The following is a 27,957-nucleotide window of genomic DNA, read 5'->3' as shown; positions in this document are numbered from 1 at the left end:
GTGCTCCCGGTGTGGCCTTTTATATATTGGTGAGACCCGACACAGACTGGGAGACCATTTCGCTGAACACCTACGCTCCGTCCACCAGAAAAAGCAGGATCTCCCAGTGACCACACATTTTAATTCCACGTCCCTTTTCCCATTCTGATATGTCTATCCATGGCCTCCTCTATCGTCAAAATGAATCCAAACTCAGGTTGGAGGAACAAAACCTTATATACCGGCTGGGTAGCCTCCAACCTGATGGAATGAACATTGACTTCTCTAACTTCCATTAGTGCCCCTCCTCCCCTTCTTACCCCATCCCTGACATATTTAGTTGTTTGCCTGTTCTCCATCTCCCTCTGGTGCTTCCCCCCCCCCCCTTTCTTTCTCCTGAGGCCTCCCGTCCCAAGATCCTTTCCCTTCTCCAGCTCTGTATCACTTTCACCAATCACCTTTCCAGCTCTTAGCTTCATCCCACCCCCTCCGGTCTTCTCCTATCATTTCGCATTTCCCCCTCCCCCCACTACTTTCAAATCTCTTACTATCTTTCCTTTCGGTTAGTCCTGACGAAGGGTCTTGGCCCGAAACGTCGACAGCGCTTCTCCCTATAGATGCTGCCTGGCCTGCTGTGTTCCACCAGCATTTTGTGTGTGTTATTGTTTGAATTTCCAGCATCTGCAGATTTCCTCATGTTTAATCCCAGCCTAATCATTTACAATGACCAAAATCCAAAAGATGCACCCGAATGTATTCTGGAAGCAAAATCTTTGTTATCCAGTGTGATCAGAGACATTTCGACTCAATAGTTCAGGGAGCATTTTTATTTATTAGTTATTGATTGAATAATCACCCCAATTTAATCCCAGCCTAATCACGGGACAATTTACAATGACCAGTTATCCTACCAACCAGTACCTCTTTGGACTGTGGGAGGAAACCAGAGCACCTGGAGGAAACCCACACAGTCATGGGTAGAATGTACAAACTCCTTACAGACAGCGGTGGGAATTGAACCCGGGTTGCTGGTATGGTGAAGCTAACCTCTCTGTCACCATGCCACCATCTTTGGAATGATATCAAACATGGAATGTGAAACAATACGGAAGAGGAGCAGGCCCTTTGGCCCACAATGCTGTGCCAAACCTCTTGAAATAATGACACCTAATTTAATCTAATCCCTTCTGCGTGCACATAGTCCATTACCCTCAATTCTCTGCCTACTTATAATTCTTAGAGCCTCTTAAACCGTTGTATCTGCCTTCATCATCATCCCTGGTACCCACCACTCTCTCAAGAACCTGCCCCACATGAATCCTTTGAACTTATCCCCTCTTGCCTTAAGTACATGCTGTCTAGCATTTGAAACTTCCGCACTGGGAAAAAGATACTGGCTATTTACGCCTCATACTCCTATCAACCTCTCTCAGGTCTCCTCTCCTACAGGGATATGGGAGGAAACTCGAGTAGCCAGCGGAAACCCATGAGGCCACAGCGACAATGTTCTAACTGTGTGCAAAGACAGAGCCGGAGGTCAGGATTGAGACTATATCTCTAAAACAATGCACTGCTTATGAATTCAGTCTTTGTTGGACTTTGCCTCTGTCTGAATTCCCTTTTGATCACTTGACACGCAGAGTGGAAGAATTCATCATTCTCTTGTGCACACATTCACTCATCCATAATCTATTCATGTCCACCTCCTTCCTCAATGCACTCTGTCTTGCCTTGATAATTACACGCCGTCCCTTCAAGCCAAATGTCAGTTTCCTATTTATCATTAATATCCTGTGCTGAGCATCCATTTTTAGAAGCAACAGTTCACCACTGTTCAGTCAGACCACAGGACTGTAAACTACAGGAGCAGAATTAGACCATTCAGCCCATCTCATCTGCCCTGCCATGCAATCATGGCTGATTTTGCCTGTCTCTCTTCAACCACATTCTCCTGCCTTTTCCCCATATCTCTTGAACCTCTTACCAATTAACGTTCATCTTCAATACACCCGATGACCTGACCTCCACAGTTCTCTGTGGTAATGAATTCCACAGATTCACCACCTCTGGCTGAAGAAATCCCTCCTCATCTCAGCTCTAAAGGGATGTCCCTTAATTCTGAGGCTGTGCCACAGGTGCTGGACTCTCCTGCTGATGGTAACACCCTGTCCACATGTACTCAGTTCAGCTTTTCAGTATTAATGAGACCCCACCCTCATCATGTTGAACTCCTATTGAGTACAGAGCCATCAAAAGCCTCATCATACGTTTAGCAAAGGATTTCTTCCTGGCCTGACTCCAGGGGACATTTCCAAGTTTAGCTCCCTCATTGGTGAGGCAGCCTCTACCACACTGAGGTCACCAGAGATGGATGGGGAGCTGACGGTCTCTTAAAGCTGGCTGGGTCTGGACCAAGCATAGCCAAGAACAGCTCCTGTGAGTGGATGGGATCTTAGATTCCACCATATGAGGCCTAGTTGAAGACAAAAATGAGGGGCTTTAAACCTTGTGGACTCAAGAGGCAGCACGTGGCATAACGGTTAGGGTTAGGGTTAGCAAGCCTGCAACCCAGTCACCCTGGTTCAATTCCTGCTGCAGCCACGAAGGAGTTTGAACATTCTCTCCATGATGGCGTGGGTTTCCTCCGGGTGCTCTGGTTTCCTCCCGCATTTCAAAGACTTACGGGTTAGTGGAATAATTGGTCGCATTGATGTAATTGGACAGCATGGTTTGATTGGGCCGGGGGCCTGTTACCATGCCATATCTCTGAATTAAAATTAAACAAATAAATAAAATAAAAACTTGTGTACCAAAAAATAAACGCTTCAGGTATTTTCCTCAGACATTTTCACCCATCTTGAGGTCTCTTTTCTACTAATTATTCTCCTGGGATTTGGTTGAAAGTGTAGTGTTTATTGGCTGTATCTATAGGAGGTGATTGTGAGGGTGGGAATTTTGGGATCGAGCCCCAGCCATGATAAGGAGCAGTGACATATTGCCGGGATGGTGTGCGCCTTGGAGGGGAACCTGCAGGTGGCAGTGTTTGCCTGCACCAGCTGCCCTTATCCTTCTAGGCCATGGAGCAATACCATTAAGCAAGGGGTCCATGGACCCCAGGTTGGGGACCGCTGTGTGGTGAAGGTCAGGGGTTTGAGAGTTACATTCCAAGTCTTACATTCCCTTTGCCACAGATACAATGCTGGAGGAACTGAGCAGGTCAGGCAGCATCTATGGATGAATACTAACAGTCCTCGTTTTGAATCTCAGGTCCTGATGAAGGGTTTCGGCCCGAGCCGTTTGGTTTTATTGCTCTCCATAAATGCTACCTGAACTGGTGATTTACACACACACACACACACACTGTGAGCCGCTGACTCTACCCTCTGCACCACTGTGCCAGCTGTGTTGCAGTGAGGCTGGTGTCCAAGCTCTGAGGAACTTCATTCCTCTCTGCAGATGCTGATGGACCTGCTGGGTTCCTCCAGCACTTCAGGGGTTGCTCTTTGTCCTCGTCAGGTGGTTTTATGTTTGCGACATGAAGCACATCAAGCAGTGCAGACTTGTGTTGGCATACACCATGCCCAGTGCTACTCAGGCAGACAGCAGTCTTGAGTTTCATGCTGCAGCTCTAGCAGAGAGAATGCGACGGAGATGAATTTGGTTGCTTCGCATTTCCAAGTTACAAGGAGCATCAGTGGATGAAGGGTGGAGACCAGAGGTGACGGAGGAGCCATCTCTCAGACTCCCCTTGCTTAACTGATGTAGATCTCTTTCATAAAGTGGAACGGATAAAGTGGGAATCTCCGGGAATTATGGACGCTTGGAATTTGCAAGATGCTGTCACACATTCCTGGGGCTCAGTGTAGATTCCTGGAAGAGAAGAGTAATCAATTTAACCTGCCAGGTGAGGACGCATCATTCTAAATCAGCCCCTCCCTCCCCTTCCGACCTCCAACCACATTGGTGGAGTGGGGTTTGTTAGCCTCCCACACAGGGTTTCGTACGTCTGGCAAAGAGGCTGCCTGAGCAACTCTCTAGACCAGGGATTCCCAACCTGGGGTCAACTGACCTTTTGCTTAATGGCATTGGTCCATGGCACAAAAAAAGGCTGGACAACCCTGTTCTAGATCCTCAGTAGTGCAAACCCATTGCTCTCCCCTTTCACTGCCCCCCACATTCCCCCTGCTGGTCCTCCTGTAGCCCTCACACTCTTCTCCCCTTTCCCACCAGCCACCTCTCTGCTATGTTTGTAATCCATCTTCGTTCTCCTCCTTCCCTGTTCATCCGCCACCTTTCCTCCCTCCTCACCTCCCCACTTCTCTCCCTAGTGCTGGTTCCATCTGCCACACATCTCTCCCCAGTGATTCCCACTGTCACTGCCTTTACTTACAAGAATCCAGCACAGTTCAGTTTCTGCGATCCTGCTTATCTCCCCCCAGCAACTGTTTCCTATCTTTATAAGACCATAAGATATAGGAGCAGAGAGACCATTTGGCTCATCGAGTCTGCTCCACTATTTCATCAAGGCTGATCCGTTTTCCCTCTCAGCCCCAATCTCCTGCCTTCTCTCTATAGCCCTTCACACCCCGACTAATGAAGAATCTATCAACCTCTGCCTTAAATATACCCAATGACTTGGCCTCCACAGCCACCTACAGAAGCGAATTCCACAGATTCACCACTCTCCAGCTAAAGAAATTCCTCATTATCTCCCTTCTAAAAGGATGCCCCACTCTTCTGAGGCTGTATCCTCAGGTCTTTAGGAAACATCTTCTCCACATCTACTCTATTGCATTCTTTCAGTTCTCTCTCTCTCTCCCCCTCCCCCTCTCCCTCCCTCCCTCTCTCTCTATCTGTTTCCCCTCACACTCTCTCACTTTCCCCTCCTATGTGCTCTCTCTCACCCCTCTCGTGCTCCATCCATCTCTCTCTCCTCTCTCGTGCTTACTATCTCTCTCCCCTCCTGTGCTCTCTCAGTCTCTATTTCTCTCTGTTTTTCTCTCTACCTCTCTCTAGCATTAGAGATTCTGGTGGCATTAGAAATGATCTTTCAAAACTCACTGGAGTCTGGCATGGTGCCAGAGGACTGGGAAAATGCAAATGTTACTCCACTCTTTAAGAAAGGAGGAAGGCAGCAGAAAGGAAATGATAGACCAGTTAGCCTGACCTCAGTGGTTGGAAGATGTTGGAGTCAATTGTTAAGGATGAGGTGATGGAGTACTTGGTGACACAGGACAAGATAGGACGAAGTCAGCATGGTTTCCTTAAGGGAAAATCCTTCTTGACAAACCTGTTGGAATTATTTAAGTAGAATAGATAAGGAGGATGTTTGGATGTTGTATATTTGGACTTTCAGAAGGCCTTCGACAAGGTGCCACACATGAGGCTACTTACCAAGTTAAGAGCCAGAGGTATTATAGGGAAGTTACTAACATGATTAAGGAATTGGCTGATTGGAAGAAGGCAGTGAGTGGGAATAAAAGGATCCTTGTCTGGTTGGCTGACAGTGACTAGTGGTGTTCTGCAGGGGTCAGTGTTGGGAACCACTTCTTTTTATGTTGTATATAAATAATTTAGATGATGGAATAGATGGCTTTGTTGCCAAGTTTGCAGATGGTATGAAGATTGGTGGAGAGGCAGGAAGTATTGAGGAAACAGGTGGGATGCAGAAGGACTTAAGCAGATTAGGAGAATGGGCAAGAAAGTGGCAAATTATAATGTTGGAAAATGCATGGTCATGCACTTTGGTAGTAGAAATAAGAGTGAGGATTATTTTCTAAATGGGGAGAAAATCCAAGAATCTGAGATGCAAAGGGACTTGGGAATCCCTGTGTAGAACACCCTAAAGGTTAACTTGCAGGTTGAGTCAGTGGTGAGGAAGGCAAATGCAATGTTAGCATTCATTTCAAGAGGCCTAGAATACAAGAGCAGGGATGTGATGCTGAGGCTTTATAAGGCACTAGTGAGACCTCACCTTGAGTATTGTGAACCTTTTTGGGCTCCTCATCTCAGAAGAGATGTGCTGGCATTAAAGAGGGTCCAGAGGAGGTTCACGAGGATGATTACAGGGATGAAAGATTAATCATACGAAGAACGTTTGATGGCTCTGGGTTTGTACTTACTGGAATTTATAAGGATGAGGGGGCTTTCACTGAAATCTCTCTCTCTCTCTCTCACATACACACACACACACACACACACACACACACACCCCGCCCCCCCCCCCCCAGGGCTGGAGAATCCAAACCTAGAGGCACTGCTGCTTCTGGGCTACATAGGTGCACAGCCATGAAGTAACTGAGATGCTCCTGTTGCGGCAAGGCTGGAATTTTTTAAAATATAATGTTAATATAATTTTGAAATAATGCTAATATAATTATGAAATCTTTGCAATATAATTATGAAATACCCCGTCATTAGACAATGCGTGGAATATCACAGCAATACCGTGATTTCAAATTTGGCATTTCTGAGAAAGTTCAGCTGGTTCAATTATGACATGTTATTTGAACTATGTGCTTAGAACCAAAAAATTTGAAGAACTGTCAACTGTTGTTGATGTTGTAACATTTCCAGCTCCTGGAGTTGACTGCAAATGTAGATATAATCTTATGAATTCAATCAAATATAAATCCAGAAACAGACTAGAGGTGCAGTATTTTTCTGTGACTATGACTCTAAGTGAAAGAATTGGATTATCTAATAAGGATTAAGACAGATCTTTCAACTGGATGCAAAATTAATTTGGACAACTTATAGGGGAAATATTTGTAATAAAGACTGATGAGAAAAAGTTTACCAGGCATAAACTTTTCATTGTTGTACAGTATTTCATTACACCAATCAATAAATAAAATCAACAATATGTGATTTCTCAGTTTTTATTATTAATATTCATAACATGCATATTACTAAAATAATCATTCGAAGTTCTGCACTGTTTTCAGGCCACGTAAAAATTTCCTGCTCAGAGCAATGGTTGGCCCACACAGCTGTCCAAAATAAAATTAGAGGGAACATTGACTAGAGAGCACAGCTAGAAGCTAAGATGGGAGAGAGATTTAAAAGAGGCCTGAGTGGTAACTTCCTATACAGAGGGTAGCCACAGGCATTTGGATAGGTACAAAACTCTGCTATGGATGGTCCCAAGCCCATCTGTGATAGAAGGGTTGGGCATGGGGCTAGCAACTGCTTCCTATAAAAACTCATACCTACTTCAGTAGCAGTTCCAAGCATCTCATCCCTGGATAAGAACTATCATTGATGGGCTACCCTGGGGACAACATGAAAGACTGGCCCAGAGCTACAGAAAGACTTGAAAGATTGGCCCAGAGTTACAGAAAAACTTGAAAGCCTGGCCCAGAGCTACAGGAAGGCTTGGAAGACTGGCCCAGAGCTAAAGAAAGGCCAGCAGAAGCTCCAAGCACCTCATCCCTGGAAAGGAAAGACTAATGATGAGCTACCCTGGGGACAGCTTGAATGACTAGACCAGGACTGTCCCAGCCCAGGTGGTGGGCTTAAGTAAGAAATGCAAGTTTGGATAGATACAAGGAGGGGAAGGGCTTGGATTATTATGAGCCAAATTCAGGCACCTAGCTCTAGCAGGGACAATGCTGAGGTCAGCATGGACCAGTTGGGCCAAAGGGCCTTTTCCTATACTCTATGATTCTGTGCTGCTTGACCTAAAGAGTTCCTACAACGGACAGTTTGTTGCCCCTTGGTACTGTTCAGTATCGACCCAAAGCCAATGACTGGAACCTATGGTTGAAACTCACAGCATGGCGACAGACAGGCCCCCGAGCCTCTTGCTCATTTCTACTCCGTGAAACTTACCCTCTCACTTTGGCTGCCTTGGTATTAACTTCCTCTAAAAGATAATTAGCAGCAGCCTATCAACCCTTGGGAGGAAACCACAGCACCCAGGAAAACACAAGTGGGACACTGGGAGAAAAATCTCCAAGCAGAGAGCACCCCAGGTCAGGATTGAACTTGGGTCTCAGGAGCTCAGTGATGGTGATGATGAAAATAGCGCTGGACATTATCCCTCGGAATCACAATCAGGTTAATATCGCCGGCACAAGTAGTGAAATTTGTTGTCTTTGCAGTAGTGATACAATGCAATACATAATACATAATACAGTTAGATTTACTAGAATGTTACCTGGGTTTCAGCACCTAAGTTATAGAGAAAGGTTGAACAAGTTAGGTCTTTATTCTTTGGAGTGTAGAAGGTTGAGGGGGGACTTGATAGAGGTATTTAAAATTATGAGGGGGATAGATAGAGTTGACGTGGATAGGCTTTTTCCATTGAGAGTAGGGAAGGTTCAAACAACAGGACTTGAGTTGAGTGTTAGGGTGGCAAAAGTTTAAGGGTAACACGAGGGGGAATTTCTTTACTCAGAGAGTGGTAGATGTGTGGAACAAGCGTCCAATAGAAGTGGTAGAGGCAGGTTCGATATTGTCATTAAAAAAAAATTAGATAGGTTTATGGGCAGGAAAGGAATGGAGGGTTACGGGCTGAGTGCAGGTAGGTGGGACTAGGTGAGAGTAATGCAGCTGGTAGACTGCTCTCTACAGGTCACCTGTAGAAATTTGCTACTGATGACAAACCAAATCTCCTCAAACTCCTAATGAAATATAGCCGCCGTCATGCCTTCTTTGTGACCAGCTGGTGGCGCAGTCGCATCAGCACTGGACTTCGGAATAAAGGCTTCCTAGTTCAAATCCAGCCAGCTCCCTTGCACGTTTTCCATCCGTGCTGGGTTGAGTGTCGAGCTAGCAAGTTGGCCTTGTAAAAACAAGAAAGCCTTTTTAAAAAAAACACCGTCACGATGACTCCACTCGGAGTTAAGGGCTTTCTTCTTCTTCTTCTTCATGCCTTCTTTGTAGCTGCATCGATATGTTGGGTCCATAATAGGCATTGACACCCAAGAACCTGAAATTGCTCACTCGTTCCACGTCTTATAGAAACAGAGTCGTGACCTTGCAGAGGTGTATAAAAGCACGGGGGATATATGGTCACAGCCTTGCTCCTCATGGAAGGGCCAAAAACTAGTGGTTTAAGATGAGATGGGAAAGACTTAAAGAGGCAATTTGTTTCATACATACAAAGGGTGGTGCCTCCGTGAAACTAGCTTCCAGAGAAAATAGTTGAGGCTGATAACAATAAGGCCATTTGGATAAACACATGGATAGGAAAGGTTTAGAGCAGGGGACCCCAACCTTTTTTATCCATGGACCAACACTATTAAGTGAAGGGTCCCTGGACCCCAAGTTGAGAACCATTGGTTTAGAGGGATGGGGGGCCAAGCATGGGTAAATGAGACTGGATGAAATAGGCTGAAGGGTGTTGTGTCCATGGCTGTGCTATTCTATAAATGTCCGCTAGTTCAGTGGCTGTCTCCCAGTAGCAAAAGAGCAGGCACACCACAGCACCACTTATCTCTGGGGCAACAGCATGATGGCAGGGTACATGTCCAAATGTTATCTTCCTATTAGAGTCATAGAGTTAGAGAACTCCACAGTACAGAAATAGGCCTGTTGTCCCACCTACTTCGTGCCCAACTGTTATTGTGACTAGCCCCATCAACCCGCACCCGGACATAGCTCTTCAGATCCCATGCCGCGTTATCTCCATACAGATATTCACATAGTGGCAACCTTATTGCTGTGCCTGTGCACCTGCTCCTTAATGCAAATATCTAATAAGCTAATCATGTGGCAGCAACTCAATGCAGAAAAGGATTCAGACACGTTCAAGAGGTTCAGTTGTTGTTCAGACCAAACATCAGGATGGGGAACAAAATGCAGTCTAAGGGACTTTGAACATGGAATGATTGTTGGTGCCAGATGAGGTGTATTGAGTATCTCAGACATTGCTGATCTCCTGGGATTATCACACACAGTAGTCCCTAGCGTTTACAGAGAGGGAAAAACAAACAGAAACATTTTTAAAAAAAACAGTGTGAGGCAGTTCTGTGGGTGAAAATGCTTTGTTAATGAAGAATGGCAGATTGTTTCAAGCTGACGGGAAGGACACTAGTTACTCAAATGACTACACACTACAACAGTGGTGTGCAGAAGAGCATCTCTGAACACACAGCATATTAAACCTTGAAGTGGGTGGGCTAAAGCAGCAGAAGACCACAGTGAGTTCCACTTCTGTACCTGATAAAATGGCCACTGAGCATAGTTGGAAGCTAGCGGTCAGTCAAATAAACACACAAAAGAACTCACAGAAATATGTGCCTGCATACAATCTCCAGCTGTGGGAACAGATTTTGTTCTTTTTGCAAAGACTACTGCTTTGACTCACCTCCCCGTTGCTATCTTTGTGCCCTCGATTCCCAGATCTTCCGGCCACTGCAGATGGTCCAGCCTCATTGAGGTCTCGCTCCTGCAACCAAGCTCTCTGAACTGGCCCACCGAGCATGGGGAGCAGTGCTGCCTTGCCCCCACCTCTCTTCGCTCGCCTACACTTGCTCAGGAGGCTCCTGAATTCTGCACGAAAACCGTCATCCAACCAGCAGTAGATGAAGGGGTTGCAGCAGGAGCTGCTCATTGCCAGCCAGTGAAAGGCAAAGTAAAGAGTGTTGTTGGCCTGGGCCCGCTGGCTGGAGAGAAGGATCACGTAGCAGTTGAGGGGGAACCAACAGATGGCAAAGACAACCACAACCAGCACCATCATCTTGATTGTCTTCTTCTTCTTGCGGCGCTGGGCAGCCGACTGCTCAACCGTGACATCACCTATGGTGCCACGCAGCCACAGCTTCTTGCCCACCGCAGAGTAGGCTGTGGTGATGACCAGCAGCGGTAGGGCATAGAGCAGGCTGAAGGTGGCCAGGTCCAAGTACTTCCAGAACACATTGGATGGTTTCGGAAAGGCAGGGATGCAGAGGCTCCTGACGATTTTCTCCCTATAGGAAAGGATAGGTTAGAGGCTCAAGTTCAAGTTTATTGTCGCAGACAAGTGTATAAATAGCGTGGGTATTAGTTTTTTGAAGCATTATCCCAAACATGGTAAACGTAAGTTAACATAACTTAAATTATACACCACATTGAACTTCACAAGTGGAGGTGGTGTTGGAGCAGCTTACTGAGATACATTGTAGGATGACTGGGACACAACATCAGTGATGTAACCTGTGGTTGTTGGGATTTACAGGGTTTTCAACATCAAACACCCTTGCATGGGTGACCCAGCCAGGGTTTATCATGCCCTGGCTTTTGTCCCAGCAGCAATGGTCCATGGGCCACACTTCTAGATCCATAGCCACCTGGAGGTTCACTCATCAGCCTCTGTCACAGTCCTGATGGCTCTTTTCTCTGTAGAGCTCTCCCATAAAGCTGAGGACAGAGTAGGTTCTACAGAGCGAGCAGCCAGCAAAACATCTACACCCCACCTCTATAGATTCCCTTCGTACCCTCCACCCCTGTCTCTGGCACTGCCCTACCAGCTCCTGGTATTTGGCCTACTTATACTCAAGCACCCCCTCAATCCATTCTTTCCAAGGCACTGTCTGTTCCACCATGACTTCCTGCTTCGAGGTTTCTGACAGAATGACCATGTCAGGATCAATGATGATGTGATGAAGTCAGGAAACTTTAACTGCCTTCCAAGCTTGACTTTCAGTTACCAGTCAAATGCCCTGGCAAGCAAGCCTGCTGGTGATCTAGTCTGAGGCTGTGGTTGGTTTCCAGCATTGACTTTCTGAGTTGGTGTAAGTGCCCTCTGTTGTTCATGGCTGAGGACATACTTTCTGCCACTGCTTTCATCACCTGGGCATGGCACCAGCAGTGGCATCCTTCTCCCAAAGCTTTTGGACAGCTGCTGAGGATATGATCCAGTGACCCTCTGCCAGGACAGAGAGGACATGATGGCCCAAAGCAGAAGTGTTTGCTATACTAGGCAGGATATTATGCACAGCCTGAATCATGAATGTAAACTGCTAGGGTTCTGTCTGCCAGATGTTGGACCAGGAGCTCTTCCACCCTCCCACCTTGTCCAAGCTCCCTGTTGTCTTGTTCCTACCATGCTGGTGGTATGAACTTCCTCAACACTGCTCACACCTCTTCCTGGATCACTTTGCATCTGAGCCCTGTCAAAGCAGATTGAAAGGAAGCTGCCAGGCCCCATCTGACCAGACACCACTGTCACTACCAAATTCCTATGCCTCAGACATGACTCAGCCATCTCCTATGCATCCTTGGCTTTCCAGTCTGCACCTCAATCCTGCTGACGAGACTTTGTGGGTTACTAGAGTCTCTGTACAGCAGCAATTCTCTGGTATGGAAAACCATAAGCTCCTCACTCAGGCTACTGTTCACAGCAATGCTGCTCAGGCTACATGGGAGGCCCAGCCATTTTCAAAGGTAGCCATTGATCTTTCTTTCAAGACCTTCAACTGTTGTCAAGGAAGGATGTCATGCTGGCTTTGAACTTGCCAGGTAGGCCTGATTGTCTTCTCTAGAAAGACAGAACTTTAGCTCATCTGCCAATGGGAATAGCTTCCCCCTTCTCTTTTTCTCTCCCCCCAGCCTCTTCCTGTCTTTTTCTCTCCGTTACATTCTCGCTCTCTCTATCTATCTATCTCTATCTCTCTCACACTTTCTCTCTCTGCCTTTCTCTGCACCACTTTCTGTTTCTCTCTTTCTCTCCAATATGGTTCATTCTTCTGGAGTCACGTAGGTAAGGTACACTCTGGGAAACAGCTATTAAGAAGGCAAGCAACTGTATGATGCACCAAACCTCCTCTGCCCACAGAGAACAAGAATGCTTGTATATGTGATATACAGTATTTAACAAAGACCGATTGTACTATCAATGATCAGGAACACATTGACTGACAAGTGTGGTCAACTGGCCGAAGGAACTCTGTCATTATTCCAACAGCCGACTGGGAATCAAGAAGTAATGGGATTGGACAGGGGTTTAGAGTTGGGATGGAATAGTGACCAATGAGGTTATTCAATGGCACAAAACATAATGGCTGAATGGTCAACTCCTGCCTCCGTTCCTTACTTTCTGCGCCTGTCCAATAACAGACCGGTTATTGCCTCATTGCAGCAAATTCTTGGACAGTTCGCCAGAGTAACAGGGCGTTAATCAGATACACATTGCAGCTGGAGAATTTAAACGCGCATTATTAAATAATTTTTTTTTCTTAAAATTCTAGATCTCAACAATGATAACTAGATTGATCGTTAAAAAGTCACCTGATCCACCAAAGCCCTTCAGAGATGGAAATCTGTCATGTTAATCTTTCTGCCAGTAGGTGACTCCAGAACCACGTCAATATGGTTGGCTGTCCCGTCAGAAGGCAGTTAGAGCTGGACGACGATTGTTGACTCGTCCCCGGACATCCCATGATCAAATAAAGACAGTGGTCAGGATTTTATAAACGTGAGATGAAGGGAATTGACAGGCTGATTTGCGTGAATCGCGATTCAGCACCACGGACAGCGCCTTATGAAGCCAATAAACGCGCTGTGCTAAACGTAAGAGATTCCACAAATTCTGGAAATTCAGTACCACACACACACACACACACACACACACTCACTCACTCACTCACTCTGCCCGGTTCTGAAAATGAGACCCAGTGATTCTATCCACTTTGTCACTGTACTGCCATGTAAGAACTTCAGATCTCCAACTCTGGATCACATGGGTGTTTACTACATCCGTATAATCTCAACTTTACCATTACTGGGACTTGTTCATTATCTGTCATTTTATGGGTGGCGGGCTGGAGATGCATCTCTGCCAAAGGAGGTGTAAGATGCAAGCTACCCTCCACTAGCTTGCAGGTCGCCCTTGGGCAAGGTGTAGTGCCTGCTTAGACTCTGATCATCGTCATATAGAGCCGTAGCAGCAGGTGGTGGATGCTCCTATGAACAACTGGTTTATATCACAAGTCCTGGTTATGCAACCACTGACACCAGACAGACAATCTCTAGAGTATTGATCGTGGCTGGGGTCACCCATCTTGTAAAGACACTGCCCAGAAGAAGACAATGGCAACCAATTCTGTTGAAAAATTTGCCAAGAACAATCATGGTCACCTCCTTCATTACTGACTCTAGGTATTTTAAAAACACAATTCCAGATTAGATTCAATTTAAATTCCCCAACTTCATGAGTTTCAGACTCCTGTCTGTGGCCTCTGCTGATCCCATAACAAGTGGGACACTGCCATCCACTACAGCTGAGTGTTAGGATAACAGCTGCAACACACCGGCCTCAGCTCATTGATAGGTGTAAGAGTGTGAAACAGGGTAACTCATGCCAGATATCCACCATCACTCATTTTCGGGGTGGTGTTGATCATCAAGTTCAAGTGTATTGTTGTTCAACCATTCACATGTGCATCACAAGGCCATGTGCTTAGCCTCTAGCTCTAATTACTTTACACTGATGATTGTTTAGCTAAACACAGCACCAAAGCTATATTTAATTTTGTTGATGACACCACTGTCATTAGCCAGATTAAAGGTGGTGACGAATCAGCATATATGAGGGAGATTATACATCTGGCTGAGTGGTGCCACAACAATCACACTCAATCAATGTCAGCAAGACCAAGGAGCTGATTTTTGACTTCAGGAGGAGAAAACCAGAGGCCCGTGAGCCAGTCCTCACTGGGGGAATCAGAGTGGAGAGGGTCAGCAACTTTAAGTTTATCAGTGTTATTATTTCAGAGGATCTGTCCTGGGCCCAGCACATAAGTGCCATTTTGAATAAAATGTGATAGCACCTCTACCTCTTTAAAAGTTTATGAATATCTGGCATGATATCTAACACTTTGACACAAAAATACAACTGCAGATGCTGTGGATCAAAGAATACATACACAACACTGGTGGAACTTAGCAGGCCAGGCAGCATCTGTGAGAAAAGAGTAGCCAATGTTTCGGGCCGAGACTCTTCATCAGGAATCACTTTGACAAGCTTCTATAGATGTGTGGTGGAAAGGATATTGGCTGGCTGCGTCACAGCCTGGTTTGGAAATGCCAATTCCCTTGAACAGAAAATCCTATAAAAAGTAGTGGTTATGGACCTGTCCAACATGGGTAAAGCCTTCCCCACCAATGAACACACCTACATGGAGCACTGTTGCAGGAAAGTAACACCCATCATAAGGGACCCCACCACCCAGATTATGCTCTCTTCTTGCTGCTGCCATTGGGAGGAGGCACAGGAACCTCGCACCACCAGGTTCAGGAAAAGTTTTTACCTGTTAACCATCAAGCTCTTGATCCATACAGGATAACTTCACTTGCCCCATCAGTGAACTGTTCAGACATCCAGTGCACTCACTTTCAAGAACTCTTCATCTCATGTTCTCGACATTTATTGCTTATTTATTTATCACTATTATTTCTTTCTTTTTGTATTTGCACAATTTAGTATGTTTTGCACACTGGTTGAATATTCTAGTTGGGCTTTCATTGATTCTGTTACAATTATTGTTTTATAGATCTATTGAGAATGCCCACAAGAAAATGTATCTCTGGGTTGCATATCGTAACCTATATATACTTAGATAATAAAATTTATTTTGAACTTTGAACATGTTTACAGCTAAATTAAACAATGTGCAAATCACAGTACATATATCACAAACATCACATAAAATAATATTAACACAATAATAACAGAAAATTCAAAAAAGTTTCTGCAGATTTACATGGACATAAAGTGTATGTACCTGATATAGTTAAATATACAACAGTAATACTACTATTGGCACTGTTATGAATAATGTGTACTGAGTGGTAGTGTGGTGTTCAGGAGTCTCACAGCCTGGGGGAAAGAAGCCTTTACCCAGCCTAACAGCCCTAATCTTATACCGTGGTACCTTCTGCTTGATGGTAAGAGGTCAAAATGACTATGAGACACAAAGCGGCTGGGGGCGAACCCAAGTGCTGGACACAGACACGGAGATAGGGTTGAGAGGTGCTTGCACAGTGCGAACGTGGAACAAATAACCAGGAGGAATCTTGACATGGAGCTCTGATATAGGGTCTTGACACGGAGATGGGGTTTTCATGGAATAACTTGAAACTAGAGCTGAACTTAGAACTAACAGTTCTAAGCAGTCAGGAAAAAGGTTATCACTTGGGAATAGACCAATAAACTGGCAACCAGTGGTTGTGACGCCAAGGTTCTTATCCTGCAGTCTCTGATGGAAACCAGGTGTGCTGTAATTAAGTGAACTAGCAGCAATTGGGAATCTAATGACTGGAATTAAGATGTAATCAAGGAGATAGGAGCGAGATGGGGGACAGCCAGACGGGACCATGACAGAGATAATGCTGAGGGCTCTGCTTCTGGTGAATGTCCTGGATGTGGTGCGGGGGGGGGGGGGGGGAGAGAATCATGATGATTCATTCAACAATCTTCACATCCATTGCAATGTTTGATAAATTTTCCCCTTTGAGGGAAAGCTTTCCTCCTTAGTACAGCATTGGCCTTTCATTTCAGATGAATCACTCCTGGTGACAACTTTTTTTCTGCGAGGAAAACTTCAAAGGAAATTGCTTTTCTGGAACTTACATTAGGACTGTTCTGTCCACTTGAGTTGAATGGGCAGCTACTTGAGAAATCAAAAAGCATAATTCTCCCTGAAGTAAGAGAGAGTTTGCCCCTGTTGTCACGAGCACTCCCAGCCTTGCTAGTAAAGTTAATGTTACCTGGGCAAGAAGTGGTAACAAAATGCCCAGACACTCTGCATTTTCTGTCCCCTACTGTGCTCATGGGCCCCTCGTCCCATTCCTCCACTCAGTCTCAACAACCAAAACCAGCTCTCCTGATGCTAAAATTATCCTCTTCTTCATATCCCTCCATGGCCCTTGGCTGTACCTTCCTCCAGGGTCTCTGCTGTCCTCCTGATATGGGCTACTGTGGACAGACATTGAGTCAGAGGTTAAACCTGATCACAACCACCATTACAACAGTGCCTCCTTGCTTCCCTCACCTCTCATACAAGGAATGTTGAAAGGCCTTGATAGAGTGGATGTAGTGAGGATGTTTCCTTGGTGGGGGAGTCTAAACCAGAGGGCACAGCCTCAGAATAGAGGGATGTGTCCTCAGCATAGAAACGAGGAAGAATTTCATTAGCCAGAGGTGGTGAATCTGTGGAATTTGTTTCCACTGGCAGCTGTGGAGGCCAAGTCACTGGGTATATTTAAGACAGAGGTTGATAGATTCTTGATTAGTCAGGGCATGAAGGGTTACGGGGAGAAAACAGCAGATTGGGACTGAGATGGAAATGGATCAGCCATGATGAAATGGCAGAGCAGATTTGATTGGTGAAATTGCTGAATTCTGCTCCTATATCTAGTGGTCTTATAATACTTTCTCCTTCAACCCTGACCCCCACAATGACTCTTCCTCCCTCACTCATCTCTCCCCCTTACACTGACACCTCCACATCCTTCAGCCCTTGCCCTCAGGTTTGACCCCGCTCCTTCTCTCACATCTTACCCTCACACTCAACTATGCTCCCTTATTCTTATTCACCCTCGATGACCCCTCTACACCCTGCACACTGAAACTTCCTCCCTCATCCTTTGCATACTCACCCTCTACTGGCTCCCCCCACTCCCTTCCCCTCTCAATCTCCTCATGCTGACCCATCACCCATATACTATACCATCCTCCTCCACACACCCCTCCCCCCACAAAATCATGGGGCTCAATTCACTTCCATACATTTTAACACCTCACCTCCTGGAGTGGATCCATGTGATCAGACAGTCTCTGGGTTTCCTGGAATTTACTAAGAAAGCAGATTATGAAAATTGGTGGAGAGGAGAGAGAGATTTGGTTCACATCTTATTTTCCCCATCACCTAGGAGTAGGCCATTCAGCACATCAGTGCCAGTGTGACAGAGAGCACTCGATGAGTGCAATCCTTACACATGAGCATTTGCACACACAGACGTTACCTTGTCATTCTGCTGTCGTTGCACTGAGTGTGACACTTCAGTGTCTCCCACCCCCACCCAGTGTATTCGTATAATGGGTAAGCTTTACGGTGCTTTCCTGCCATTAGGACAGCATGGTAGCATAGTGGTTAGAACAATGCTTTACACTACCAGCTACTTGCATTCAATTCCCGACGCTCCCTGTACGTCCCCCCCATGACTGCATGGGTTTCCTCTGGGTGCTCCAGTTTCCTCCCACCATCCAAAGACATACCAGTCGGTGGGTTAACTTGATATTGCAAATGCTTCCCGTGACTAGGCTGGAGTTATATCAGGGGTTGCTGGCAGCACGCCTTGAATAGCCAGAAGGGCCTACCCCATGTTGTATCTCAAGCAATCAATCAATATTCTATCTCTTTAGTATAGGGATGCATAAATGTGTATATATTGTTTATATACTGTATTTAATGTAGATGCTTCTGTTTACTTTGTAATATGATTGTAAATACATTGTGGGGTGAATCACATTCCAGTTCATGTGTCATCTTGCGTTAACTCTGTAGGTAATTAAAGATGAGTATATACTAATAAATGGGGCTCATCACTCTCAGTGGCAGAGAGAGAGATCGGTTCTGCTGGGAGTTCACACTGGACAAAGTACGGAGCTATTATTATGTTTTCTGGTAGGTATCCTTTTGTAAATACTGGCAGTTTTCTTTTCACTATTTTCACCAAATTTTGTAAGTTTGATTTTTGACATTCTTAATAAGCACCCTCGCATGAAAGTGCTAAGTGACGCCAGCCATTTTTTTTCTCTTTGGTCATAACTCACATCATAACAGCCAGCCCTCAGAGTATTCACTAACTTATACCCTCAGCCTTAACTATCCCTGATTCTCCCACTGCCCACAGTAACAAGGAAGCAGGTTCACGGGTTTGGAGAGTGAGATGGCAGGCACTGATTACAAATAAGCACATTCATCATTTATTTACAAACAGTAATAGATTCAATCAAACATGTAGGTCCCCCAAGTTACACAAAGTACAGAACAAAATAGTCAACAAACAGTAACAAGAGAACCATCAACCATTAACACTGTCCTCAACCACATCTCTTCCATTTCATGCACATCAGCTCTTTCACCATCTTCCCGCCACCCTGTGACATAGGATTCCTCGTCCTCACCTACTACACCACCAGGCCCCGCACCCAGCACATAAATCTCCGTAACTTCCACCACCTCCAACTGGATCCCACCACCAAGCACATCTCCCCCCCCCCTTTCTGCTTTCCGCGGGGATCGCTCCCTACGCAACTCCCTTGTCCATTCATCTCTCCCCATTGATCCCCCTCCTGGCACTTATTCTTGCAAGCAGAACAAGTGCTACACCTACCCCTACACCTCCTCCCTCACTACCATTCAGGACTCCAAACTGTCCTTTCAGGAAAGGCGACACTTCACCTGTGAGACTGTATCCGGTGCTCCCAATGTGGCACCTGTATATTAGTGAGACCCGACATAGGTTGGAAGACCATTTTGCCAAGCACCTACGCAAGAACAAATGGGATCTCCCAGTGGCCACCTATTTAAATTCCACTTCCTATTCCCATTCCAATAAGTCAATCCATGGCCTCCTCTACTGTCATGATAAGGCCAAACTCAGGTTGGAGGAACAACACCTTGTTTTCTGTCTGGGTAGCCTCCAACCTGATGGCATGAGCATCGATTTCTTGAATTTCTGGTAATGACCCCCCCACGCCCTCCTCCAGTTAACCATTCCCCATCCCCTTTTCCCTCTTTCACTTTATCTCCTCTGTATGGTGCTCCTCCCCCTTTTCTTTCTTCCAAGGATGTGCATGAATGCCTGTCTTTGAGATTAGATCCTATTAAAGGATGTTTTCCTCCTTAAAGATTGCTTGTCTCTGTCACTACTATTGAACAAGTTCCACACCTGTCCCTACAATTGTGTGTACACCGAGCAAGGTGGCAGCACGTTACCGTGGCTCCGTGTGTTTGTTTGTCTTGATGTTATTTAACGTGCTTCGTTCATAAAAAGCGGCGCAACAAGAGACTGGGATATAAACCATACTTCCCATCTATCATTATGAGGAACGGAAGATCGCTGGCAAATAAAATGGAGGAACTGGCAGTACTTGCAAGAACACAGAGTGAGTATCAGGAATGCAGTGTTAAATGTTTCACTGAGACATGGTTACAGAAACAAATCTGGACTCCAACACTACTGTGAATGGGTTTACAATGATAGGAGCAGGCAGAGTTGATGTACAGATGTCATGGTCCCTTCTGGCAATCCCCCACATTGTTATTTACCTCAGGTTTTGGGCCTCAATTCCCTTGTTTAGTTTCCAGTCATTCCCAGCTTCCACTAACTACACACACCTGCTTTCCATCAGAAATACAGGGTAAAGACCCTGTGATCACAACAAGGAGCTGCCAGTTTGTTGGTCGACTCCAGTGTGAGTAACCTCGTTTCATGGATAGTCAGTTCTAAGTCTAGCATCGCTCCTGGATACAGATTCCACGCTCGCTACGTCAATAACGCCTCCCAACTCTGCCTCCGTGCCCACGTTCTGCTCTTGGGTTCGTCCGCCGCCTCGCTCGTGTAACAACAGAGCGGTAAAAGGAAGGGAGATGGGTTTGCTGTGCCTGTGAACAAACGATGGTGTAACCCCGGTCACATTTCTGTAAAAGAACGAATCTGCAGACCGAACATCGAACTGCTTGCTGCGAGGTTGTGTCCATTTTATCCACCGCGTGAGTTCAGCCACACCATGTTGCTCATAGTCTACCCTCTGCCTTCCAGATGCAGTCCTGATGTTGCATGCGGTGCCATACACACCACCATTGCAAGACTCCAGACAACACAATGAGTTCATTGTAGTATCGGGAGACTTAAACCCTGTTTCTCTCTCAACAACCCTACACACCTTCATTCAGTTTGTCAAGTGTCATACAAGACAGAATAAAACACTGGCTCTCTTGTATGCAAATGTTAAAGATGCATACAGCTCCACAGCTCTCCCCCACTTGGAAGATCAGATCACAACCTGGTTCACCTCATGCACTTGTATAAGCCCAAAGTACAGCAACAGCTAGCTACCACCAAGATAGTAAAGGAATACTAAGGTAGGAGGTGTTGTGGATAATGAGGTGGGTTTTCAAAGCTTGCAGGGAGATTTATGCCGGTTAGAAGAATGGGCTGAACATTGGTTGGCAGATGGAGTTTAATGCTGAGAAGTGTGAGGTTCTACATTTTGGCAGGAATAATCCAAATAGAACATACAGGGTAAATGGTAGGGCATTGAGGAATGCAGTGGAACAGAGAGATCTAGGAATAACAGTGCATTGTTCCCTGAAGGTGGAGTCTCATGTAGATAGGGTGGTGAAGAAGGCTTTTGGAACGCTGGCCTTTATAAATCAAAGCGTTGAGTACAGAAGTTGGGATGTAATGTTAAAATTGTACAAGGCATTGGTAAGGCCAAATTTGGAATATTGTGTACAGTTCTGGTCACCGAATTATAGGTAAAATATCAATAAATTAGAGAGAGTGCAGAGACGATTTACTAGGATGTTACCTGGGTTTCAGCACTTAAGTTAGAGAGAAAGGTTGAACAAGTTAGGTCTCTATTCATTGGAGCGTAGAAGGTTGAGGGGGGATTTGATCGAGGTATTTAAAATTTTAAGAGGGATAGATAGAGTTGACGCGAATAGGCTGTTTCCATTGAGAGTAGGGGAGATTCAAACGAGAGGACATGATTTGAGAGTTAGGGGGCAGAAGTTTAAGAGAAACACGAGGGGGTATTTCTTTACTCAGAGAGTGATAGCTGTGTGGAATGAGCTTCCTGTAGAAGTAGTAGAGGCCAGTTCAGTTGTGTCATTTAAGGTAAAATTGGATAGGTATATGGACAGGAAAGGAGTGGAGGGTTATGGGCTGAGTGCGGGTAGGTGGGACTAGGTGAGATTAAGAGTTTGGCACGGACTAGGAGGGCCTGTTTCCGTGCTGTGATTGTTATATGGTTATATGAATGGTCTCCAGAGACCATCGAAGCCTTGAAAGGCTGCTTTGAGATTGCTGACTGGAATGTGCTTTGTGAACCATATGGGGAGGGCATTAACGGACATTGATTGTTTCATTGGCTACATCAACTTCTGTGTGGACACCCTAATATCATCAAGGACTGCTCGCTGCTTCCCTAACAGCAAACCCAGGGGTCATCAGTGAGCTAAATGTTCTTCTCAACCACAAAAAGAAAGCCTTTAGATCAGGAGATAGGGAGGCTTGTAATGTGCGGAGGGAGCTAGAGCAGGACATCAAGGTGGCTAAAGAGGAATACAGGAGAGAGCTGGAGAACAAGCTTGGGCAGAGTAGGGCACGGGAGGTTTGGCGAGGCATGAAAAACATCACTGGCTTCAATCAGTCTGACTGTGGAGCCTCAGAATGCAGCTGTGAGTGAGTTAACTCATTTGAGTTAAGCCAATTCTTCGATAGGTTTGACAATTGCCCTCCTACTCACACCCCCTCAGGCACCCAATGCTCCCTCAACACCAACACCTCCCCACTCCAATTCAACACATGGATAAACAACACAGTCTAGCACAGTCTACATCCCCTCGTTGACCTGCACCAACCATCCACACCTCCACATACCAACTGCTGCTGTGCTAATATTTACCTCCCCAGCCCCCATCTTCTACCAACTCCCCAGTTATCATGGACTCACCTTCACTATGAGAAGGGCTCTAGGGAAACTCAGACACAGCAAAGCATTGGGACCAAATTGTGTGAACCCCAAGGACCTGAAGGAGTGTGCTAAGCATCTGTGTGGAGTTCTCCAGCACACTTTCCATTTGAGTCTCAGCTTGAAAAGGGTCCCAACTATGCGAAAAAACATCATGTGTGGGCCCAGTACCCAAGAAGGGCCAACCGAAAGCCTTGAATGACTACTGTCCAGTGGCCCTGACCTCACACATCATGAAGACGCTGGTCCTGGCTCCTGGTCAGATCAACCCTTGATCCCCTGCAGTTTGCTAACCAGAAGCACATTGGAGTCAATGATACTGTCATCTACCTGCTGAACAGAGCCTCCTCTCATCTGGATATGCAAGACAGCACCATGAGGATCATGTTTTTTTTAAATTCTCCAGTGTCTTCAAAACCATACAGCCCTCTATATAGGTTGGCATTTCCATTGTGTCCTGGATAATGGACCACCTGACTAGGAGACCACAATATATGTGGCTTTAGAGCTGTGTGCCAGACATGATTATAACCAGCACTGGGGCCCCACAGGGAACTGTATTGGCCCCCTTCCTGTTGATCCTGTATACCTCGGACTTTAGATCCAACATTGACTCATGTCTTCTGCACAAACTCTCTGACGCCTCAGCAATGGTTGGGTGTATAAAGGGAGGATGGGAGGATGAATACAGGGCCCTGGTAGAGGACTTTGTCATATGGTGCAACCTGGATCATCTGCAGCTCAACATTAGTAAGACAAAGGAGATAGTGATGGACTTTAGGAAGACCAAGACTGCATTGCTCTCTGATACTGTTGATGGTGAGGACATGGATGTGGTGAGGACCTCCAAGTACCTGGGTGTGCACCTGGATCACAGACTTGAGTGGAGCACCAACACAAAGGCTGTGTACAAGAAGGGCTAGAGTTGCCTCTACTTCCTGAGGAGACTGAGGTCCTTTGGAGTATGCAGGCCTCTCCTTCACATGTTCTTCCAATCTGTAGTCACCAGTACAATCTTCTATGTGGTGGAGTGATGGGGCAATGGCATCAACACAGGTGATGCCAACAAGCTCAATAAACTGATCAGAAAGGCCGGCTCTGTTATAGGAGTCAAACTGGACACACTGGAGGCTGTGGTAGAACAAAGGACCCTACGGAAAATCCTGGCAATTTGGACAATTTTCTCACCCTCCATATGCCTCCTTGGCTGAACAGAGGAGCACTTTGAGTAATAGACTAAGACACTAAGACTAAGTAATAGGCACTGCTCTAAAGAGCGCTATATAAGGTCATTCTTACCCTCAGCATTAGGCTCTATAATGGGTGAACCTACAGCCAGGGATGTGATAACCCTCTCCTGTTAGACTGTTTGTGGTAACTTGGTTTTTATTCTTTCTATTTCTTTTCTAATATTTATATCTGTGCTATTCATCTATCTACTTTGTTTTTCTATCAGCCCCTCACACTTAGATTTAACACGTCAAATTCTTCCAACCCCAACCCCCCCCCCGACCTCTCCACTATTTATCACCCACCCTATTAGTCAACCTCATCAAGACCCTTTGGGATTAATAAGTTATCTACCCCTCTGTACCTCCTCCCTCACTGTCATTCAGAACCCCGAACAGTCCTTCCACGTGAGGTAACTCTTCACCTGCATATCTACTATATCCAGTGCTCCTGGTGTGAGCCCCGACAAAGATAGGGAGACCACTTTGCTGCACACCTAAGTTCTATCTGCCAGAAAAAGCCGGATCTCCCCATGGCCACACATTTCAAAACCACTTCTCATTCTCATTCCAACATGGCAATCCATCACCTCCTCTACTGTCACGGCGAGGCCACACTCAGGTTCGAGGAGCAACACTTCATATTCCATCTGGGAAGCCTCCAACTTAATGGCATGAACATCAATTTCTTGAACTTCCAGTAACTGCCCACCCTCCCCCTTCATCATTCCCCATTCCTGCTTCCGTTTCTCAACTTCTCTCTGTACCTGCCCATGACCTCCTCTGGTGCTCCTTCTCCTTCCTTATCTTCCATGGTCTTCTATCCTCACCTATCAGATTCCCTCTCCTCCAGACCTTTATCTCTTTCACCAACTTCCCAGCTCCTTACTTCTCCTCCTCCCCCTTCCCCAGTATCACTTATCATCTACCACCTTGTATTTCTTCCTCCCATCCTCCCCAACATTCTCTGACTTCTCCCCTTCCTTTCCTGTCCAAAAAAAGGGCCTCAGCCCAAAATGTCAACTGTTTACTCTTTTCCTTAGCTACTACCTGGCCTGCTGAGTTCTTGAACATTTTGTGTGTATTGTCATCTTTGTTTCTAAGTTATATACCTAGGTCAAAGGTAAGGACACCTACTTGTGTGTCTGGGTGTCTTTATGTTTGATAAGCAAACTTGGCAGCCATCTTAGCAAGGACTGTGGGAGAGGTTATTGGTGCCATTGCAATGGACGTTCTAAAGGTCTAATGCAAAGCTTATGAATACAAGAAATGCTGCCAATGCTGCCAAACCAAAGCAACACACAAAATGCTGGAGGAATTCAGAAGGTCAGGCAGCACCTATGGAAATGTATAAACAGTTGATGTTTCAAGCCAACACTCTTCTTCAGTACTGAAAAGGAAGGGGAAAGACACCAGAATAAAATGGCGGGATTGGGGGAAGGAGGTTAGCTGGATGGTGATAGGTGAAGCCAGGTGGGTAGGAAAGGTCAAGGGCTGGAGAAGAAGGATTCTGATAGGACGGAAATGTGGACAATTGGAGAAAGGTGTAACACAAAGTAAAAACCCAGAGCTGGTCCAAAGACAATTAGACATAAATGGTAAGCAATCCAAGGACACTGCATACCCATAAGACTACACTGAGAAAATTCAGTCCAAATACTAACTGAAAAAAGTTAAACAACTCTTGGTTGTGACAACAGTGCTGTTGATGAACAGACAGACCTTGGGGTATAAATCCATAAATCTCTTAAAGTAGTAAACCAGGTGGGTAGGATAGTGAATTTAAAGAGCAAACACGAGGAAATCTGCAGATGCTGGAAATTCAAACAACACACACAAAATGCTGGTGGAACACAGCAGGCCAGGCAGCATCTATAAGGAGAAGCACTGTCGACGTTTTGGGCCGAGACCCTTCATCAGGACTAACTGAAAGGAGAGATACTAAGAGATTTGAAAGTAGTGGGGGGAGGGGGAAATGCAAAATGATAGGAGAAGACCGGAGGGGGTGGGATGAAGCTAAGAGCTGGAAAGGTGATTGGCGAAAGTGATACAAAGCTGGAGAAGGGAAAGGATCGTGGGACAGGAGGCCTCGGGAGAAAGAAAATGGGGGGGGGGAAGCACCAGAGGGAGATGAAGAACAGGCAGAGTGATGGGCAGAGAGAGAGACAGAAAAAAAACAACTAAATATGTCAGGGATAAGAAGGGGAGGAGGGGCATTAACAGAAGTTAGAGAAGTCAATGTTCATGCCATCAGGTTGGAGGCTACCCAGCCGGTATATAAGGTTTTGTTTCTCCAACCTGAGTTTGGATTCATTTTGACAGTAGAGGAGGTCATGGATAGACATATCAGAATGGGAATGGGACGTGGAATTAAAATGTGTGGCCACTGGGAGATCCTGCTTTCTCTGGTGGACCGAGCATAGGTGCAGCATAGTGAAGAAGGTACATGACGTCATTGTTTCATTGACCAGGGAACAGTATAAATGATTGGGGTACCAATTTTACAAAACGTTCACTGGCTTGCACTTGGAATCCACAGTTCTGGACACCATGCACTAGAAAGGATGTGATTGTACTGGAGAGAGTCCAGAGGAGATTCCCTGGAAAGTTATCTGGTTTGGAGGCAATAGAATTATAGGGAGAGATTGGACAGATGTCGCACTTTTTTTTTCTGGTGTGAAGGAAGCTAAGAGGTGACCTGACAAAGATATAACAGCGTGGATAACTTCACTCACCTCAACTTTGAACTGATTCCATAACCTATAGGCTCACTTTCAAGGACTCTACAACTCATGTTCTCAGTAATTATTCATTTATTTATTTGTTTATGATTTATTTATGCATAGATTGTATTCTTCTTGCACAGTCATTGTTTGTTAGCCTTTATGTAGAGTTTTTCATTAAATTTATTGTACTTCTTTATTTGCCTGCAAGAAAATGATTTGCAGTGTAGTAAATGGTGCTATATACATACATTGATAATAAATTTACTTTGTAACTTGAATGTTTTTGTATATAGAATTTCTAGATGTATAAATAAGGTGAATGCTGGGAGTCATGGTGAGCACTGGCAATGACTGAATCCAGGTGCAGACTCCCACCTAAAGATGAAAGACAAGAGTTTCGAGATAGGAATTCCAACAGAACACCGGTGGCACCATCAAGCGACACTGTGAGACGGATCCTTCTCAAAGCAAGGACCACATGATAAGTGCTAATCAGGAGTCCACTTTAAATAATCACAGCATGCACAAAGCCCATGCCACTCAAAATAAACTTGACCATATTAAACCGAAAGGACAAGGGCTTAACGACTCTAGTTAAGATGGCAATTAAGAAAAACAGGTGCATGATGGGGGAGGGGGGGTCAGTGCTTTTGCTAGACAAGTAGGGGGAGGGGGAGACAAGAGGGTTGATGCTAGTGCGGGGGGGGGTGGTCTTTGAGGTACTGCTGTCTCAGTTATTCATCCTTTTAGGCATTTTCTGTTTTCTGGACGTCTGTGAAGAGTAAGAATTTCAGTTTGCATACTGAATTCATCGTCTGATATTAAATTGAACCATTGAACATACACTTGGGGTTAAGGCTGGTTGCGGGCCTGCATGGCAACACTTGTGGGCTGCCCCAGTACGATCCTCACTGATTTGATTTTAAGTGAATGATGCACTTCACCGTATATTCCAATGTTTCAATATGAATTTGACAAATAAAGCTCAAATTTATAATCATTAATCTTTATTTGAACCACCCAGGCACAGAAGACTACAAGCCAAGATGTGCTTCATGTAGGTGGATGTCCACTGGTCAGCACAGATGTGCTGGGATGAATGGCCTGTTTCCATGCTATATCACTCTCTGACCTATGTACTGAGCGTGGACTGTATGGATATCAATGTTCAAAATTTGAAGTAAATTTATTATCGAAGTACATATATGCTACCATATATAACCCTGAGGTTCATTTTCTTGTGGGTATACTCAATAAATCTATAGAATAATAACCATGACAGAATCAATGAAAGACTGCACCATCAAGGGCACTCAACCAGAGTGCAGAA

General features: G+C 45.4%; 1 protein-coding gene across 1 annotated transcript in view; it reads right to left on the bottom strand.

Moving 5' to 3' along the window:
- Positions 1-3,797: 3,797 nt before the first annotated feature.
- Positions 3,798-27,957, bottom strand: part of LOC132397497 (G-protein coupled receptor 83-like) — a 43,618-nt gene continuing 19,458 nt past the window's right edge. The window contains exons 4-6 of the mRNA XM_059976326.1: positions 10,295-10,895; positions 6,227-6,301; positions 3,798-3,849 (exon numbers count right to left, since the gene is read on the bottom strand). Coding sequence (XP_059832309.1) covers positions 6,227-6,301; positions 10,295-10,895 — 676 coding nt within the window. The 3' untranslated portion in view covers positions 3,798-3,849. The remainder of the gene's footprint in view (positions 3,850-6,226; positions 6,302-10,294; positions 10,896-27,957) is intronic.

The sequence above is a fragment of the Hypanus sabinus genome, chromosome 7, assembly GCF_030144855.1.
Source record: "Hypanus sabinus isolate sHypSab1 chromosome 7, sHypSab1.hap1, whole genome shotgun sequence".
Taxonomy (NCBI): domain Eukaryota; kingdom Metazoa; phylum Chordata; class Chondrichthyes; order Myliobatiformes; family Dasyatidae; genus Hypanus; species Hypanus sabinus.
The sequence above is the reverse complement of the archived record's forward strand: the minus strand, read 5'-3'. Positions and strand labels throughout refer to the sequence as shown.